This window comes from Anoplophora glabripennis, unplaced genomic scaffold (assembly GCF_000390285.2).
Source record: "Anoplophora glabripennis isolate ALB-LARVAE unplaced genomic scaffold, Agla_2.0 scaffold1641, whole genome shotgun sequence".
In the NCBI taxonomy this organism is placed as follows: Eukaryota; Metazoa; Arthropoda; class Insecta; order Coleoptera; family Cerambycidae; genus Anoplophora; species Anoplophora glabripennis.
The window spans coordinates 11,327-24,948 of NW_019417793.1; the positions used below are offsets into that span (position 1 = coordinate 11,327).

General features: G+C 37.6%; 1 protein-coding gene across 2 annotated transcripts in view; it reads left to right on the plus strand.

Annotated features, from left to right (window-relative positions):
• Window positions 1-13,622, plus strand: part of LOC108916612 (E3 ubiquitin-protein ligase SIAH1) — a 42,780-nt gene that overhangs the window by 9,340 nt on the left and 19,818 nt on the right. For both annotated transcript variants that reach the window (XM_018722907.2, XM_018722908.2), the window contains one exon: window positions 9,225-9,681. In XM_018722907.2, coding sequence (XP_018578423.1) covers window positions 9,244-9,681 — 438 coding nt within the window. In that variant the 5' untranslated portion in view covers window positions 9,225-9,243. The remainder of the gene's footprint in view (window positions 1-9,224; window positions 9,682-13,622) is intronic.

Consider the following 13,622-nt stretch of genomic DNA (forward strand, 5'->3'; position numbering starts at 1 on the left):
CCATTTTCAATAAGTATACCTTTTTTGTTCAAAAAAGTCCAATATTTCATATTTTGTTATTAAAAGCTGTATACGGGGGTTGGCAAAAAAGTTACTACATATTCAATGCATAACGTTGCCTGTAGAGGGCGCCTCGTACTCGACACTCAAAAATCATTATTATATTATTTTTCCCATCATTAAAAAACCTCTCTGTTGAAAATTTGAAACATTTCTGACTAAAATTATAAAAATTATTAAGGAAAAACCATTTTTTATTTTTTACTTTGACACCCTGTATCTTTTTTATTATGCGACTTGGGATATAGGTATGTTAGGTTAAATCGACTTATTTTCACTCAAGGAATCTCTGGTATCATTTGTGCCCCTCCATTTAAATACACCCTGTATATATTATATAAATTTTAGGGGGGTATTTCCGATACATATTTTTGATTTGAGAATATATTCGAATCTCAAAATGGCCGAAAAAATTAGCTTTTATTTTAGAGCAGGGGCATGTAGGGGAACCCAAAATATGGTGATTTAATACAACTTACCTTTATACTAAGCTGCACCCCTGAGAAGTGATAGGCCTTGAAGGTGGGGTTTCAAATTTCGAAAAAAATCAATATCTCAAGTTATACTTGAACTTAGAAAAACCAAATTTGGTACGCGGTATGAGTGTACCAAGAGCATTAATCGACAGTAAGTAGAATTCAACTGAAGTTCAAAATACTGTAATGTCAAGATTTTTGTGCAACCAGTGGCGGAGATATGGGAAACTCATTTGACTATTTTAGAAAAAAAAAATAGTACGGTCCTGTGCAAAATAATAATTGATTATATTTTCTGAAAAACATGCCAATGGGAGCAAAAAATGCTGCTTATATTTTGTTGATATCTGTCTGTGTTTTACGGCAAATTCAATTTCTCTTTGTCCTTTCAAATTAGCCAGATACTGTGCGCTAATGGATTTTTTAAAATTCGTGTTAGAAGTATTTCGGCTACTAACTTAAATAAAAAATAAAGTAGCATCTTTTGAATCAATAATATAATTATTTGATTATTACAAAAACTTCAAGAGAATCGTTTCCATTTTTTTTAGATTTCTTTAAATTTTTTTCTAAAAGGTTACTAACAAAATTATATAATGCTAAAAATTAAGTTAACAATAGTTTAACTAACTAATAAATGATTATTGCTACTACTAACAGTATTAAATACATTAAGTCCAGGTGGGTAAGGTCTAGTGCTTTCGCTCCTCATGGAATAAGGCCCCGTTTGTCAATCTATCTGTTAGGGTAGTTGACATTAAACCAGTTTACAACTACCCTACCAGAATGAACAGGAGCTCTTTCTAATTGTAATTGTATTCCTCCTTAAGGCTAAAGGTATGTCATCTACTATCAAATAAAATTCTTGCTCAAGAAATTGAAGAGAGCCTGATCAATTAAGTCGTTTGGGTAAGATATGTGGCCCAGAAAAGTCCTAGAGAGAAAGTTTACTAATCATCGGATATTTTTTAAGTTTTCAATGTTTGTGCGAAATTAAGTTGACTTACTTGAAATTTGATGATTATCTTGAAGTTCTTGTAATAATCAAATAATAATATTATTGATTGGAAAGATTGCTGCTTTATTTTTTATTTAAATTAGTTGGAACTAGCCGAAATATTTCTAACAGGAATTTAAAAAATCTATTAGCGCACAGTATCTGGCTAATTTGAAAACAAAAAGAAATCCAATTTGACTTAAAACAGAGACAGATATTGACAAAATGTAAGAGGCACTTTTTGTTCTCATTGGCATATTTTTTCAGAAAATAATCAATTATTATTTTCTACAGGACCGTACTATTTTATTTTATAATTTAGTTGAATGAGTTTCCTATTCTCCACCACTGGTTGCGAAAAGTCTTGATATTACAGTATTTTATGGAAACTTGACTCGATATAACATACACAAAATTTAGTTCAAATACCTCTATTATTTCGCCACGGTAGCGTACCGGTCGAGAGTGCGGTGGCAAGCATTTCTCGGCCAGGTTTCCTATTCTGGTCCGGGTTCGATCCCCGGCGTCGGCACTGGCAATGTCGATGGATAATGGGTGTTTGTCGGCGTTTTTTCAAGTGTAGCCCCCTTCCGCACAGCCTTTGGCTTTAGATTTGGGAGTTGTCTCATTTCTGTGGTGTGCTTTATGTTTATGTGTTTATTTCGGAAGATATTTACATTACTTAAATGATTTTTTTTTAACTGTTAACACCCTGTATCTCGAGAATGGCTGAGATTTCGAAATAAGTTTATATGACAGAGTACGATTATTTTTCGTTGTACTATTTGCTCCCGAAATCTCATAGATTAAAACTGAGACATCCTGTATAAACCTAATATAACTGGAATTATCCGCAGGGCAGTGTATTTTTAAATAAATAAATAATTATTAATCAAATTCATTTTATATACTTAATGTTTTGGCATATGTCAGAAAAATTAAATTTAAATAGGATATTACACGTGTTCCATCAAGCTATAGGGAACATTGGAAACTAACTGGAATATGCATACTAACAATTTTCTGTTGAAAAACTGTCATTAAGACTCCAAGTAGTTTCAAACATTTTTAGTAGCTTGCTTTGATAGACTTATTGTAATGCACTCTAACAGTTGTTAAATTACTCTGACAATATTTAAATTGTATTGGCTATTTTAGAGCGATTGAAAGCAAAGTAGGAGGGTTGGTAGGCTGGTTTACGGCCTAAATTTAATTTGGATGAAAATCTTCAAAATAAGTTCCTGTAGTATCTACTAAAAAAATTCGTCGATTCCACCATAAACGGACCACCCCCACCCCTCCCTAGTGTCCTCCAACCACCCCTTAAGGAGGTTTATCGGGTACGGAGGTACATCTAAAGTCTAATGAGAGTTTCTGTAGATTCGTTAGTGACTAAAGTAGTAAGCCTTTCGATTTGTCAACGTTGCACTTGGCTGGCTCGCTCGCGTTCGATTATTCTGTTTGCTTGGACACCTGCAAATTTCAAACGACGCTACGTCGAGACCGCGGCGTTGCCGCTATCACGCATATGGAGGATAAGTTAGTCAACGACAGCAGTTTGAAGGAGAATTATTATAAATTATGTATCTTCTTCTTGTGGTTGGTCCTAATAAGTCCCATAGCATTGCTGACACTTCTCTCAGTTCCTTGGGTTCCAAATGGGGTCTTCCAAGGAGCGCCATTCTGCTACGTGCAAATCCCGGGCACTCGCCCAGGATATGCAGAGAAGTTTCATCCGCCGATTCACATCCTCGGCAGACTGAACTGTCTACAAGCTTTAGCTTATGTAGATGTTTCCTAAAGTGACAGTGTCCCGTTATGAATCCTGTCACTCTCCTGAGCCGGATTCTGTTCAAGCTCAGTAAATCATTCGCTCTTTCCTTCGAAGGATACTCCATGAGCTCCTTAGAATGGCTATGTTCTGGCCTTGAAGTCCAGTATTTCCTGTGTTCTGTCTCAGTCCATTTGCCCAGAGCCCGCCTGACCACACTGGGAGATGTGCCACAGAAGGGCTCTGGGCCAATGAACTCTGTCTCGGATCCCTTCCTAGCAAGTTCATCCGCTTTCTCATTTCCACAAATGCCTTTGTGCCCTGGCACCCAACACAGTCTGACTGTATTGTCGGTGGCCAGTTCAGTCAGCATTTGTAAACAATCCCACACCAGTTTTGAACTTATCTTGTGTGCGCCTAAAGCTTTAATTGCAGCTTGACTATCAGAAAATATATATATGAGTTTACGTTTATAACCTCTACGTACATTCTCTGTCAGATACGCCATTACCGCGAGAATTTCTGCTTGGAATATGGTAGGGAACTCCCCCAGACTGTAGCTTGCACTCCATCTGGGTCTGAGTCCATATATTCCTGCACCCGTCCCTCTGGTCATTTTGGAGCCATCTGTAAACCATACTAGGCTCCATTAGCTTTGATCCTCTATTCAAGTCTCAAATGGCTTGTGGAAGTGAAACCTTGGAACCATCTTGTCAGATACCATCCCAAAAGTTGGTTCCGACATAGATGTGTCTATGATCCTGGAATGGGAACTACCCCTCCAGTCGTTGTTATTCCTGAGTCAATATGCTGCTTTCCACCACTATATGCAGCGGTGGTAGATTTAGCATGACTTCTAGTGTAGCTGTCGGAGTCGATGCCATCGCCCCCATTATACCTAAACAGGCCAATCTCTGAATTCTATTCAGTTTTTCCCTCGCTGTGATCTGTTGTGTTTTTTTGCCACCATACCACAGCGCCGTAGAGAATCCTAGGTTTTACTATCGATGTATACAACCAGTATGACATCTTTGGTTTCAGTCCCCACGTGCTTCCAATAAGGCGACGGCATACACACAATGTCTGCTTCGCCTTACTCACCACTTTTTCCAAGTGCGCATTCCAAGTAAGCTTATTATCCAGTATCACTCCTAGATACTTTACCTCCCTGGAAAGCCTAATGCTCCTCTCCCCTATTATAGATTCACAGAGTCCAGTTAAATTCCTTCTCCTGGTGAAGGGTACTACAACCGCTTTGTCAGAGTTTACTGACAGTGCCTGCCCCTTACACCAGTCATCTATCCATTTCAAAGCCTCTTTCATGATTTCTGAAACGATAATATTATGTTTCCCGACTATGAGAAACGATTAAGTCGTCTGCATAGCCTTGTGTATAAAATCTCTTTTGATTAAGGCCTCCAGTGCGCTGTCCACCACTAATCCCCATAACAAGGGATACAGTACGCTTCCCTGGGGGCAGCCCCGGCCTACCTTACACTTTTATGTCTCTCCCGAAAGGGTAGCTGTTACTGTCCGGTTTCTCAACATGGTATCTATCCAACGACATAAAGTATCATCAAGACCCCTGTTGCGAACTGCCGAATTAATAGATTCAAAAGGTGTATTATCAAATGCCCCTTCAATATCTAAAAAAGCTGCCAAAGCTAGATCTTTGTCATCTATCGCCCTCTCTATCCTAGAGACTAGGCTATGAAGGGCTGTGTCGACTGATCTTCCTGCCTGATAGGCGTATTGGTACTTGTGTAGAGGATTTGCCCTCAACACCTCGTCCTTTATATGCCTATCAACTATTCTCTCCAACGTTTTCAGGAGAAAAGATGTTAAAACTTATCGGGCGATATGCCTTTGCCTGGGCATACGATGGACGCCCTGGTATAGGAATAAATGCCACATTCGTCGATCTCGATGCCAGCGGTATATAACCAAGTGCAATGCTGGCTCTGAAGACGTGATTTAAAACTGGAGCTAGACAGTCCACCCCCTGCTGTAACTAACTTATTGCCCATCTTATTCGTGACTGACTCACCACCGTTTTGGCAATCTCCCAGTTCTGTCGAGACCCGGTCGTTACCCTCTGCTGGTGATCCCAGTCATGTTCATCTCTGTGGTTTAATAACCTGGAGCCTGGAAAGTGAGTATTTAGAAGTAACTCCAATGTCTCCCTTCCAGTTTTAGTGTATTCCCCACTCGGTGCCTTAAGAGACCTGAGTTTCGTATTACCATTCTTAGAGAGAAGTCTCTGGAGTTTAGCACACTGTGGGACACTATCAATATCCTCACAGAACTTCTTCCATGAGTCTCTCTTCGCTATTCTAATTTCTTTATTATACTCGGTGAGGGTTGCTCTATAAGCCTCCCACTCTCCTGTCCGCTTTGCTCTATTAAATAGTTTCCTGGTTGGTCCCCTGACTGTGTGAGTTCCTTGCTCCACCTGGGTACGGTGTGCTTGTCGGACTTCACTTTGATAGGACAGCTGTATTCATATGATGTCATGATGGCGTTTTGGAGTTCCTCCACAGCCCTCTCTAAATCATACGTGTTCCTTAATTTTATACAGATTTCACTAGTCCTGGCCTGCAACTCCGTTCTCTAGGAGTCCCAGTCAGTTCTTTTCGGGTCTCTGTAGGTTCTTACTTGCGGATTATAATCCGTTATAATTTCAAAGTGGATATGTCTATGATCCGACATTGACGGCTCATTCGACACATGCCACCTCGCAATATTATTACATATCGGTCCCGATCCCACTGTTATATCGATAACTTCACTTCTGTTTTTTATAACAAAGGTGAGCTCGTTCCCGACATTCAAAATCTCTAGATTATAACTAAAAAGAAAATCTAGTAAAGACTCACCTCGATCGTTGACATCGCTGCTTCCCCACACCGTATGGTGTGAGTTGGCATCACATCCCATGATGAGTTGTTTTTTCTCCTTCTCGCACCAAGTTACCAGGTCCCTCAGTTCCTTGGTTGGAGGAGAGGCAAATCACCAGTTGTCTCTGCGTTCCCTCTGATACAAGCCACTTCATCCGCCACCAGGTCATACGTACAGAACCCTGAAAGAGGAAAAATGTTAATACTACTCTTGTAATAAATAGAAGCTCTAGGTCTAGTGTGGTGGCTACAATACAGTAAGCCACCATTACTTACCTGCAATCCTCTGATCCAGGATCCATGTACCTAAGGCTTTTGGATCAAAGTCAAATCCACATTTGCGCGCGCCACACTGGTACAGAGAGCAGCAGATGCCGCTCTACTGTGCTGAATATTCGCTTGTATTACCTGGAATTTGACCAGATAATACAGATTTTGGTCCCTCCTGATCTTCATCAGAAGGTCCCAAATCTACCCTGACCTTCTCCAGGTTCCTAAAAAAGACCCTGGTGAAGTTCAGAAATGGTCTGAAGCCCTCCTTTTGAAGTACCTTCACACTCATCTCATCTACTGAGAGGACTAGGGTCTGGCCCTTCTCCTCAACCTTGCGGTTGATTAGCCTCCAGGCCCCCGTCCTCAATTCCCCGTTCTGGTTTGACAGACGGCGCATGATGGTTTCCGGTTCATCAGGATGACCCGGAATCCATACGATGAACTTAGTGAACTTAAGTAGGTCCCTAGGCTCAACAGCGCTGAGTCTAACCCCCTCCCAAGGCACCAAGCTCGCCGTAGTTATTTTCAGCCATTGCAGACTCTCTTCGTTGAAGGTGGTGATTGCTATCGTTCCCCCCCTTTGACGACACTCCAGGAAGCGCGGTCTTGTACCCTCGCCCGCGATCCCATCAATGGCCCCCAGAAGCGCCGACTGGACAAGTCTCATCTGGTCCTCATCCATTCGGACTTCCGGGTATCCATGGGGACCACCACTGCTTGAATCCCCGACAGCGCCTCCCCATAAGTCTTACCACGCTGTCCTGTGGCCTTAGGCCTCTTAGAAACATCCCGGTCGGAAATCGGCTCACTACCGTCCGACCGTCTACGCTTCTTTCCGAGTCCACTTGGCCCCGGTTCAGCTGCCTGCGGAGTTGGACCAGGTTCCGTCACCGGCCCATGTCCTTTTTCCGCCTCTGCCTTCCGCAGTTTTTTAAATTTGCGCTTTTGCGCCTCCGACAATTGTTTTCTACCTTCCAGGTTCAGTCTGTCGACTCCCCTAGAGATAGCAGTCACTGGTGTTTGCTTTACAGCAGCTGTTTTATTTTCTACCCGGTCAGCACTTACTGCTTCCCCGGCAGATGTAGACGGCCCCCTTTCGGGTTCCTGTTTTTTAAAATCTTGGTCCATAAAGGTCCCACGAGTTTGGAGTAAATAAAAGTCACTGCCAGGCAGTGCCCCATACCTGACGGAAGGCTAAATACGATGGGGTGCGTCAGGTTCCCCAAAGAGATCGTTCGCGATGCCACATTTTTACCTACCCCTGCACCATTCAGCCCTCGGCACGATGCATTTCCACCTTGGCTTGGGTAGCTGAGATGTTTCTTAGTTTTTACTACTCTCCCTCGACCTTTCCGACTTGGGTGACCCTGCCAGGAGTATGAAACTCCCGCCGGTTTAGCTCTTGGGTTCACTGTAGCTACTTAAGCCCCTCCACCAACGACAAGGTCATACAGCTCCCAGGAGGGGAATTATGTATCTTCCAAGTACCTAATCGATTTCTACGAGCAATCAATCGGTTCTTTAGATATCGATTTCCTATTTATACAAGTTGCTGTGGAAACTGTTTGTCAATTGTTGCGCATTCTAAGTGGAAAGACCAAACAAATCTGCATTCTCATAAGACTTCGTACTAAATCGTGAAAAATTATTTTATTAATATCTCTTCTCAGGTCATCTATCACTAGTCATAATTTTTTTTGAGGATTTTCTTCATATTAATAAGCTTATATTAATTTTTTTATGAATATTTGTTTGTCAATTCCAAATCAGATAAACCTCCTTAAAATAGTGAAAATACCATCACTTAACAGCATTTTTGGAAAAATTTGTCACTGACAAACTAATATTTTCTTAATAACTTACTATGAACTCTATATTAACATTATCAACTTTTTTCACTCTTATTTATCACCCCTGTCCCGTAACACTTTTACGTGTGGTTACCGTGACGGCGTGACAGCCGTAACCCATAGTGGAACAACTCCGTTGCCCTCTGTCACCACGTGGAGGTGCCTTGGTTGCAAACACACGGTACAGAAATTCAGTTGCAAACCAGGCACACAACCTCATATGTCGCATGTGCATTCCTCAAAAGTTATTTTTTCTGAAGGTTTTTTAGCGATTTTTTGAAGACTGAAGGGTGATGGAGCAAAACGGATTCATGTTCAGGAGACAAAAATACATCGGAAATCATATGTCATATGTAAAGTACAGATACCTTTTTTTTTGTAGACCTGTGTAGTAAATCTACTCTTTGCCTTTTTACCCCCTCCACCCTTTTCAAAGGGGGTAAAAAGGCAAAAAATGATAAATAAGAGTGAAAATAGTTAATATAGAGTTCATAGTATGTTATTAAGAAAATATTAGTTTGCCAGTGACGAATCTTTCCAAAAAATGCTGTTATTAAGTGATGCTATTTTCACTATTTTAAGGGGTGGTTGGGGTACATTAGGGAGTGGGGTGGTCCGTTTAGGGTGGAATCGACTTAGTTTTTATAGTATTATACTACAGGAACTTATTTTGAACATTTTCATTCAAATAGAGTAACACTTTACTTCTTGAAGTTAGGGACTGGAATAGTATTTAATCTTATTGATAATTAATTTATTAATTTATTATTTTATTATTAAAATAATAAATAAATAAAAATATTTATTAAATCCGTCATTTTTGGTGGTGTTTAATTTTAATATTTAATAATTTGACGGGCAATAAAAATAGTGTATTTAAATATTTTATATAATTTTTAGATCTATAAAAGTTTGCAAAATGACTCAGGTCGTAAGTCAAAAACGTGGACGTGGCATTGCTAGTGGTGAAACATCTTCCGGTTCTTCAAGTTCAACGACACAACTTTCAGCTCTAAGCACAACCCCAGGCACCTTAACCGATGAATTGGCAGCCCTTTTCGAATGTCCCGTTTGTTTTGAGATTGTTTTACCACCTATTATGCAGTGTCAAGTGGGACATCTAGTGTGTGCTAGTTGCCGCCCTAAGTTATCCTGTTGCCCAACATGCCGCGGAACACTAGGAAATATAAGAAACCTTGCTATGGAAAAAGTGGCGAATAATTTAATGTTTCCTTGCAAACATAAATCTACCGGGTGTCGAATGTCATTAGGTCTCAACGAGAAAGCTGAACATGAGGAAATCTGTGAATTTCGTCCTTATAGCTGTCCTTGCCCTGGTGCTTCATGTTCTTGGCAGGTAAGTTAATGAACATAATGTTTTTTAATTTAAACAAAATAATTGTGGAGAAAATCAGCACTCACTGAACTAACTGAAATACTTATTTCATTAATATTGTTTCATTTTTACTCAATTCTGAAATTCTTAAACTCATTTTACATTAACAATTTTTGCTGTCCCAATAAAGTTATGAAGAAATTCCTCGTATCTATATCTAAAAATATTCGAGAGTTGAATGACATTTTTGGAAAAGATTACAAATAATCAATATGTGACGTTTCAAGTTAAATCGATTACGGCTCTCACCAAAATTTGGATATGCTTAAAAAATGGTTTTAGGTGTACAGAAATTAGTTCTTCCAAGTACTTTAAGATGTTATGTGGCAGAATTCAAAAATCCAATATGGCGGCCCAATATTGCGCCTGCAAGTGTAAAAAAAAATTAGGATTCATCCAATAAACTCCTTTCAGTGAACATATTACTTGTAAATCCGTCTCCAAATACATAACCTTAATGGGGACTTTGAGATCGCTGTTCATAAATTTTAAGTTATTTTCAGAAGATTCAAGATGTCAGTTTTTATACAGGGTGTATTTAAATGGAGGGGCAAACAACTAAAATTAAGTCACTTAACAACAGAATAGATAATTTAAGAGAAACAATTGGGTGACAATAAAAAGTAATTTCCATTTTCCTGTAAGCATAGTCTAATTCAACGACTAAAATTACGATGAACTATTGAAAAAATATGTGTCATTCTTTACTTCCTCAGCTGCTGAAAAAATTCTTTGATCAAGCATCTCCACACTATCAACAGGATTGGAATAAACAACATTTTTTAAGTGACCCTATAAAAAATAGTCCATGGGTGTGAGATCCGGTGATCGCGCAGGACTGGTGCATCGTTTCCTCGACCTATCCATCTCCCAGGAAAATTTAAAATTAACCATTGTCTAACAGCTAATGTACTATGAGCAGGAGCTCCATCATGTGCGTACCATATGATTTCACGGATATCTAGTGGCTCATTTAAAAATCTCAAATATTCGGATCCGCCAACACGTCGAGGAAGAATAAACGGACCAATAAGATAATCTCCTACGATTTTGGCCAATACATTTAAACTAAAATTATGTTGAAATTTGGATGTACTAATTTATGAAATTAAAAATAAAATATCTCCTCAACGGTTGGCTTTGCCATTTTCAATAAGTATACCTTTTTTATTCAACAAAGTCTAATATTTCATATTTTGTTACTAAAAGCTGTATACGGCGGTTGGCAAAATTGTTGCTAACGTTTTTAGGGTGGCTAAATTGTAATTTAAAGTCTGTTCAATAGTTCTGATTCTAACCTCAAAAAAAAATTTAATCCTCATAATGCTCCACATTTTCAACCTAAACTCCAAAAAGATTTGAAAGATTTGAAACCTATCAAATCGTGCAACAATTTAACCATGATTCCTTGCATTATCGATATCCGTTCTTGAGTAGTATTGAAAGATATCAGCTTCTATACCACTATGTCGGGCCTCTTTTCGTCTACAAGCAATGCTACGAATATTCGACGAACGATGATCCTCAATGCTCTCAAAGATAGTCATTTTAAGAAATTTTTTGCCATTATTGGCGTTAAATTTTTTTGTTTGGTTTCCCGGGTACAAATGCCACTAATAAATCCGAGATTGAAAAATTCGAAATATCCACGGGATTTGAACACATGACTCCTTGAATGGCCTTGTTTTAGAGTAAACCGCCTTACCAACTGAACCAAGGACCGCTCTGACCTCAAAAACAGAAAAAAAAAATGTTCTTAAGATTCAATTTATAATAAGTTGGTCAGGCATAATTTTACAATTAATATATTTAAATAAAAGTACTAACACTCTCAAAACTATTTTATTAAAGAAAAATATTGATGACATAAATATTATGTTCCTGTTATCGAATAGCCCTTTAGCAGTCCAGAGCTCTTGCCAATAGAAACATTGTGGCCTAAAATGAAGAAACAGTTGCGCAAACATCTAACCCCAAGAGTGCGCTAAGCTGGTAGATACAATGCCTGCCAGAGTTAAAGCTGTTATTGTTAATAAAGGTGATGTAACACAATTTTGATGAAGCAGCCGAACTATTCTAAACCGTAAATCAAAGTTTTTTTATTAACAAATTACAACCTACAACAAACTAGTCATTACGTAGTATTTATGTTAAAAGTGTATACTTTGTTTCTGTTAGCAATATTTTTCTTTAATAAAATAGTTTTGAGAGTGTTATTACTTTTATTTAAATATATTATTAATAAAACTATAGCTGGCTGGAATGTGAATGAAAAATCGCAATTTTTAAATTTTTTTGATCCAAGGATCCAGAATGTAATATCTTAATAATAATAATAATAATAATAATAATTTATTAGCCCAACAGAAGTAATTCCATTTATAGAGCTAAATTACATTGAAATAGTACATAATATAAATATAAAAAACTCAATAACATCAGAAGAACAAAAAACAAAAAAAAAGAAGAAAGATACAATAGTTCGGTAAAGTGTAGGAGTTAAATGAATATACTTAACCTAAGACATGTAACTTAAAGCAAGAGAGGCATCAATTACGATCATGGTTTACTATACTCATACATAACAATTTGACTGAGCAATCGTTTATATCGCAAGTGTTACAGATAGAATTAAATGTCTTGCACATAAAATAAACTGGGGACTTTAACAATAAGTTTGTGCATGCCCTTGGCAAATAAAAAGTTGCATGATTCCTCATCTCAGCGCGTGGTACTAGAAAACTTAGTTGCTCTAGCAAATCTGGGCAATCGATTTTATTATGAATAAGATTATAAGTATCTTATTGAAACCACTTTAAATTACAATTTGGCAATCCCGGAAATACGAGAAACTACGAGTCTCTTAGGATTGATCGCGGTATTAATAAAAAATTTAGATTTTTATTTATTTTTTTTTAAGGTTAATAGAATAGAATAGAAGTGTTTATTTTCAAATAAATCAAAAAAGAAATAACATAAAAAACAAGAATCGACTAGCCTCGTGATTTTTAAATTTTTTTTTAAAATTTTTTTGAGGAAAGTGATACGATACTATCGAACTGACTTCAATTTATGATTTAGCGACTTCCAAATAGGAAGTAACTAGTCTGACTTGTCTTCTCTGTGAAATTGACCATTAAACTATGAATAAAAATTTTGTGGTTTATAGCAGTTATATAAAATCTGCCATCTAGAATCTTCTGAAAATAACTGAAGATTTATGAACACCGATCTCGAAGTCCCAATTAAGGTTATTTGGAGACGGATTTATCAGTAATATGTTCACTGGAGGGAGTTTATTGGATTTTCGAATTCTGCCACATAACATCTAAAGTACTTGGAAGAACAAATTTTTGTATGCCGAAAATCATTTATTTATTTAAGTGTCTCCAAATTTTGGCGAGACCCGTGATCGATTTAACGTGAAACATCCCCTATATAGGAGACAATTTGATTAAATTAAGTTAATTAAGTTCCAATGCCACAAATTCACTGATACACATTTAACAATCACACGCAAATTCCATATATTTATTTATTTATTTAACACCACCTGACACCAATTAATAGGTGGGAGAAATAGCTAATGAAAACAGATACATTAACAAAATCAGATATCAATAAAGTACAAAAGTAAAAAAAAAACAGTTAACAATAACAGCTTATAAAAAGTTATAAAAAATTATAAAAGATAATCACTATGTATATATAGGACTAAGTAAAAAAAAAACAGTCAACAAAATAAATGCTAACATAACCAATAAAACAATAGTTTGTAATATTTAATTAAAACTAGTACACATATAATATCCTAAAGCAGGTCATATAAAGAATGATTAAAAACTAATATTGCAAGTTACGACTAAAAAAACTCTCTTAATATGGGATATGTCATAATGAAA